This window comes from Malus domestica, chromosome 13, assembly GCF_042453785.1.
Source record: "Malus domestica chromosome 13, GDT2T_hap1".
NCBI classification, from domain to species: Eukaryota; Viridiplantae; Streptophyta; class Magnoliopsida; order Rosales; family Rosaceae; genus Malus; species Malus domestica.
In genome coordinates this window covers 26,756,701-26,764,241 of record NC_091673.1, presented here as the reverse complement: position 1 = coordinate 26,764,241, position 7,541 = coordinate 26,756,701, and the positions used below count along the sequence as shown (strand labels likewise).

The following is a 7,541-nucleotide window of genomic DNA, read 5'->3' as shown; positions in this document are numbered from 1 at the left end:
GCTATAAAACCCAACAAGTTTTAGGCCTCGTTTGGCACACCGGATAAGACCATCGGATAGTATTAATAATACGAAACGGGTGTTTGGTGAGTTTCGTATTAAATAAGCACCGGATTATTTAATCCGGCCCCACTTATTTTATACCCCTCCCACCCGCTTATGAATCCCGTCTAAAACCTCTGTATTATTTAGTCAGGTGAGATTTCTCTTGTTCACTCCGTTCCTCTCTCGCATGACTCTCCTTCAACTATCTCACCCGCCTGCTCTCTCTCGTCTGGATCTCAAGTTCATCTTTGTCGTCTTCTTTTTTTCTTTCTGTTCCTCCCTCCTCCCTCCTCCCTCCTCCTTCACACACACACACCTCCCACCTCCTCCGTTCGCCTTCGATCTCTGACAAAACAACAATACTTCCGTGGGTTGAAGGAGGAAGATGATGATTCAAAATTTCCGATCTAGGCTCCAACGAGAAGGACGAGGAGGAGGAAGGGAGCTGGGCTCCGACAAGGAAGGGAGCTAGGCTCCGATGATAAAATTTGGTTTATTAGCATTGAAAATATTTAATTTCTGGGAATTTTTTGTTTTTTTGGTTGGTGAATCGATGTGGGTTTTGGGAGATTTGAAGAAATGAGGAAGTGGGTTCGTATGGGAGGGTGGGAATTGATGCGTGGGGAAGATGGTGTAGGTAGGAAGACACGACTGGGAACTGGGAAGAGATCTGGGTTTTTTTCTCTTCCTTTTTTATTTTTATTTTTTAATTTTTGTCTGTAATGATGTTTAATTTTTTTTTTCTCACTTGTTTTTCTTCCCTTTTTTTTTTCATTTTAACAACACTTATCCTGTGAAATTATTTAAAAAAATTATTATAGTCTGACCTATTATCCGATGTATAAATTAATCCAATGCAACACCAAACGCCTGATTAATTTAGTCAGTCATATCCGACGACTATTTATCCTATCCGACTGAAATAATTAGTACAGTTCGAGCTGCCAAACGATGCCTTAGAGTTTAAGGATATCAATGGAGTGAATATTAAAAACCGGTCCTCTGATTTGACTGCTTTCCCCCTTCCCCATGATTGATTACCATGAAGATAACAACTATACCTAAAACGAGAGGCCCTGCATTGCACGCGTACACCGAGAACTGGAAAAAGCAGTTAACACTTGGACCCTCCCATGTCCATAGATACAGATAATTTTGGGGACCAGCGATCCATATTGGAGCTGTTGCTGTTCGCCAGCTCCAAATATACATAGCCGTATACGGTCAAATTCTTTTTTAACATTTCAAAGATTCTACTGCTCCCCAACAGTCTCGTTTCAGATTTTCTATCTCCTTTCAAACTCGGTTAATTTGATTAAAGAAATGATCTTATTGTGAACAGTAAAGCATGCATCACTTTCTTTGTTTATTAAAAAACTGCGTCTGCAAAGATAATATGGTGGAAAAGGTCAAAGCATTTTTATAGTTCTTGGTTCGCGGGAAAACATCCCTTTCTGAAGATAACCCTTTATTTTAAAAATGTTTTTTCCTGCTAGGCCCAAGAACTGTTGGGGAACTCCCTTTGATGATTTTTTGTTTTTTTTTTTGGTTTGTTAAAACTTAAAAATATATGGTTATTGAGCATCCAGTCAAAATATAGGCTGACCAAACAAAAATTAGAGTAACCCGGTGGTTCTACAGACTCCACCTTTCATTATTCCCTTTGGGCTTTGGGCTTTGGGCAGTAAAAGCTAGGGTTTCCCAACAAATCTTGACCAAACAATTTGTCATGATTTTATGAGCAGAATAAGATTGTTGCAATCATATTTAGAATATGAATGTGATTGTGTAAATCCAAATAGATATTGAAATGTATTTTATATTCCTATTAGGAATAGATTACCTATTAAATGTTGTAATCCTAAGGGAAATGTTTTTACCTATCCTACTACTACAAATAAAGGCACAATGAGGTAAATCAAACACATCTCACAAATCACTATCTCTTCTCCCTCAATATTGTCGACCCCCTATCTCTCTCTAAATCCTAGATCGCTCAATAAAATAGGCTTACAACACGTTATCAGCATGCTCTTGCCAGAAGCTGAGGAATTTGACGGATCATAGCAGGAGGCTATCTTCCACAAAATTCAAAGGCTTATTCATTTTTTGCTAATCAGGTACGTTTAAAATAAAAGAAGATGTTTGAAACGTCCATGAAACATGAAAACATTCCCCATGATGCATGAACCCCTCTATATTTATATTTTCCGTTCGATGTATATTGTAAATGTTCATATATTTGTCAATATATATATATATATATATATTTGTTTCATACATCACACAATTAAATTGTTATGTGGAATATGTGAGTCAATGTATAAAATTAAATTAGAGGCATATTTAGGGTTTTCTCAACCCTATGGGATTTCGAAAAAAAGGGAAATTAGACATGGTGCGGCACACCCACCGCACCATCACTATGCACGCAGAAACCAGGCCTTGGCCTAGGGTTAATCTGATGCGCCTGAAGCCCTTCGCTCGTTTGCACCATGGCCCGCGCCATTCAACCAACCCAGATTGGCTGGGTTTTTCCCCTGCATGCAGCAACTTTTATGGTTGCTGGATGTTGTATTGCCCAGGTCCATAACCTGCACCTTGGCCCGCGTCACGACCCGTGTCCTCCACGCCAGCCCACAAGGCTGGGCTTGGTCCCTACAGCCCACTCCACGCATCACCTGTAGCCAGCCTATGCGGCTGGGCTTTTTGTGCCAAACCCACAGGCCAGCTTTCGCTAAGCCTTGTGCCGTGCCCTCCCCTAGGCCAAACATTGAAACCCAGCTGTTGTTGGGGTTCCCCCCCGGTGGCCTGCAGCCCATTCCCGAGGCCCTTTTGGGCCTTGCCTTTTACTTAAGGCACCCAACCCAAGCCCAAATATTTTTTTGGGGCTATATTTTCGATCCAATAATATTATTTTAATATTATTTAGCTTCTATAATCGACCCCGTATGGCCCGATTTATTGAATAAATTAAAAGATACATGCAATCCATTAATCTAATAATGAATCCAAAATTATTGACCTGAAGATCACTTTTGAACATTAACGATTCAATAATTTATTTTTATACTTTGAACTGTGACATACTTTTGTAGTAACGAAGCTCTCACACTTGAGTTCCTGAAGAACCTCAAATCCACTATATTTAAATTAGTATATTGCATTATGTGTTTCTTGCAGGAACCTCTCATTATGAACTAATTGCTCATAAAACCAAATTGAACATGTAGTTTCAAATTTAGTGCCTTTGAAACCTGAAGTTTTCATTCAAAACATACCACATAAAACCTGTAGTTTTCAGGTATAAATTAAATCAATACATGTCTATAGAACCTGTATGTTCTACGATTTATGTCTATGGCTTACCATATGACTAATCACATTTTTCCCTCTGTTTTAGGGACATTTTGAACTTGAACAAGCTTGATTTCTCAACTCTAGAAGTCTCTGGAAGAAACTATCTAAAGTGGGTTCAAGACGTGAAGCTCTATCTAACTGCAACGGGTATTAGAGCCACCATCGAGACACCTATCGCTGACAAACCTGTTGACGAAGCTCAGAAGGCTATTGCAATGATCTTCATTCGAAGACACATCCATGATGCACTGCAAACTAAGTATCTCGTTAAAGAGGACCCACACACCCTCTGGCTTGCTATGGCCGACCGTTTCGATCACCAAAAAGACATATACTTCCCTAAAGCAAGACACGACTAGCAGCATCTTAGCTTCCAAGACTTTAAGTCCGTGAATGAATACAACTCTGAAGTTTGTAGAATCTGTTCATTGTTGAAATTCTGCAAAGTGGAACTAACCGAATCAAATCTCCTGGAGAATACCTATTCGACCTTCCATGCTACTAATATTGTCCTGCAGCAACAATATAGGGCACAGAAATTCACAAAGTTTTCAGATTTGATCTCTGTTTTACTTCTCGCTGAAAAATAGAATGATCTTTTGATGAAGAATCATCAAGCTCAACCAATTGGCTTGAAAGCCGCGCTTGAAGTGCATGCGATTAATTCTAGCAGCCATAAACAACGAAAGAATCGTCGTAGCCGTGGCAATGGGTGGCAAGCCCCACCACGGGCCCAAGGTCAACAAAGTGCCACACCTAAGGGAAGAAATGTGACCTAGCAGCGTCCACCACTTGCCCCTAAGGCCCCAAATTTCAAGAACATGGGCAAAGCGCTCGTTCAGCCTGCTTCTACTAAAATGGACATGTGATATCGTTGTGGATTAAGGGATCATTGATCACGCGTATGCCGAGCTTCCCCTGAGGCTATTGCCAAGTATCATTCCCGTCGTGAGTCTAACTTTGCACATGTGAATCATCCGGAAGATGGAACTACATCAATGAAGATATTAGATTTTCAGGAGGCGTCAGCTCCTATGGATGAATAAATTAGACATGTTTTTAGGGTGTTTACCCCTAGTGGGTTTGAGTGGCCGGCCTTACCCCCCCCCCCCCAAAAAAAATATTTTTCTAGGCTTGTGGTTTAATTTTGAACAATTTTTCTAAGTATTTGGAATAATTTGTTTGGTTTTGGTTTTTTTTTAATTATGGATTGTTATTTGAATGGATATTATTTTTTTGAATTGCTTAATTGAATGAATGGACTTATATTTATACATGTGACCAATTCAATCAATTTATTTCTAGGTATGTTTAGTGGGGAAGTTAGTTGTATGGCAAATAGTACAACCACGCACACCATCTTGCGTGAACGACACTATTTTACTAACTTAATACCCAAGAAAGCTCATTTGACAACTCTCTCAGACTCATCCAACCTGATTGAAGGATACAAAAAGGCACGTATCATGTTGTCCAATGGTACAATCTTGACCATTAAGGAGGCACTCTATTCTCCACGTTCCGAAAGAACGTTGCTGAGTTTTACAGATATTCGAGATAATCAATATCATATTGAAACCACTGAACATAATGGTTCTGAATTTCTTTGTATCACTTCATACGAATATGGCCAGAAGCATATTCACAAGAAGTTGGAATGTCTGGCGAGTGGGTTGTACATCATAACCATTCGCGACATAAAAGGCCACAGTGTGGTCAGCCCTATACATGAGTTCCATGACACTTTGTTGCTTTGGCATGACTATTTGGGACATCTTGGACATGACATAATGCGCCGTATCCTCAAATCTTCACACATAAGTTACATCCCTATGTTGGACTTCTGCCATGCAAAGCGTGTTCTTTAGGGAAGTTGAATACTTAACCCTCATATACAAAGATTATTCACGACCCCCCTAAGTTTCTTTAGAGGATTTAAGGGGACATTTGTGAACCTATCCAGCCAACCTGTAGACCATTTAGATACTTTATGGTGTTGGTTGATGCATCGACAAGATGGTCACATGTTTACCTGTTGTCCACATGCAATGCCACGTTTGCTAAACTCCTAGCTCAAATCATTAAGCTTAGGGCTCACCACCTTGATTATTCAATTAAGTCGATTCGACTAGATAACGCTAGAGAGTTTACATCACAGAGTTTTGACGATTATTGCATGTCAGTAAGGATTGATGTGGAACATCATGTACCCCATGTTCACACCCAAAATGGCTTGGCAGAAGCTTTCATAAAGCACCTTCAATTGATAGCTTGAACTTTGGTTATGAAAACTAAACTGCTGGTATCTACTTAGGGCTATGCAATATTACACGCAGCTATGTTGGTCCGTATGAGGCCCATCGCTACTCAACTACATTCACTGTTATAGTTGGTCACTCGATATGAGCCTAACGTCTCGCGTTCACTCATCCTTTCCAATGTATGAGGTTATTCTAGATTACAGTGATGCTTCAGATGAAACATGTTGGCCTCCCGAGAATCACGAGATTTTGGTCCACTACGCAGTATTGGATGAGGTTTGGAATAAGAATGAGATAATCGTTGACGATGCATTCGCATACTCAGTAGCTACTGACATCATGCTTAGCGTTGACATTGAACTACGTTCCGTCGATGAATGCCGATGTAGAACCAATTGGTTAAACTAGAAACAAGCAATCCAAGTCGAACTCGATTCACTCTCGAAACATAAAGTGTTTGGACCTATCACTCCTACACCACCACGTGTGAAGCCCGTTCGCTACAAGTGGGTTTTCGTGAGGAAGCGTAATGAGAAGAATGAAATAGTGCGATACAAAGCACACCTCGTAGCACAAGGCTTCTCTTAGGGCCCTGTGATTGATTACGAGGAGACGTATTCCCCTATAATGGACGTTATAACGTCCACTACCTAATTAGTTTGGTAGTTTCTGAAAAACTGAATATGCAGCTGATGGACGTGGTAACCGCGGATCCCTATAGGGATCTAGATACAGAAATTTACATGAAAGTTCCAGAAGGACTTCCATTGATTGGTTCAAATAGTTAGACCACATAACACTCTTTCAATGAGGTTGAGGAAGTCACTCTATGGATTGAAACAATCCCGGTGGATGTGGTATAACCGTCTGAGTGAATATTTGACAAGTCAGGGTTATGTGAACAATGAATTATGCCCATGTGTGTTCACAAAGAAGTCACATTCTGATTTGCAATCGTTGCAGTTTATGTCGATGACATGAACCTCATCAAGACTCCCGCAGAGCTTAAGGAAATTGCTGCACACTTGAAATCAGAATTTGAGATGAAGGATATTGGGAAAACTTGATACTGTCTCGTCCTGGAGATCGAGCATTGTTCGGATGGAATCCTAGTACATCAATCGAACTACACCCAAAAGGTGTTGTGTCGTTTTAATGAGGATAAAACGAAGCCTTCGAGTACACCCATGGTCGTTCGGACTCTAAATGCTAAACGATATCCCCTCCATCCAAATGAGGATGAGGAAGAGATTTTGGAACCCGAACTTCCTTACCTAAGTGCAATTGGGGCTTTATTGTACTTGGCTCAGTGCACTAGACCCGACATTTCCTTCGCTGTGAATCTTTTGGCAAGATACAACAATGCGCCCACACGCAGGCACTGGAATGGTGTTAAAAACATTTTCCACTACCTCAAGGGTACTACAGATTTGGGCTTGTTCTATACCCACGAATCTTCGAGTCTTGCCGCCCCCTATGGTCCTCGGATTGATTATCACCTTGTTGGTTACGTAGATGTTGGATATATGTCTGACCCACATAGGGCACACTTTCAAACGGATTATGTCTTTATCGTTAGAGACACCACTATATCTTAGAGGTCTACCAAGCAAACGCTAGTTGCGACTTCGTCGAACCATGCTGAGATTCTCACCCTGCATAAAGCATCGCATGAGTGCTTTTGGCTAAGAGAAGTTATGGGACACATTTGAAACACTAGTGGCCTTACATTAGTCATTGGCCTTCCTACGACGACCTTTGAAGACAATGCAGCATGTATCAAGTAGTTGAAGAAGGGATACATCAAGGGAGACAACACCAAGCACATAGCGTCGAAGTTTTTTTACTCACACCAGCAACAGCAGCATCAGAACA

General features: G+C 40.7%; 1 protein-coding gene across 1 annotated transcript; it reads left to right on the top strand.

Moving 5' to 3' along the window:
• The first annotated feature begins 6,853 nt into the window (after positions 1–6,853).
• Positions 6,854–7,264, top strand: LOC139190906 (secreted RxLR effector protein 161-like). Its single transcript, XM_070811396.1, has one exon. The coding sequence runs from the start codon at positions 6,854–6,856 to the stop codon at positions 7,262–7,264; it is 411 nt and encodes a 136-aa protein (XP_070667497.1).
• Positions 7,265–7,541: the final 277 nt, after the last annotated feature.

What these genes read in the sequence shown, in the direction of transcription:
- LOC139190906 (XM_070811396.1), top strand. Translation starts at nt 6,854, where the DNA reads ATGGTCGTTCGGACTCTAAATGCTAAACGATATCCCCTCCATCCAAAT.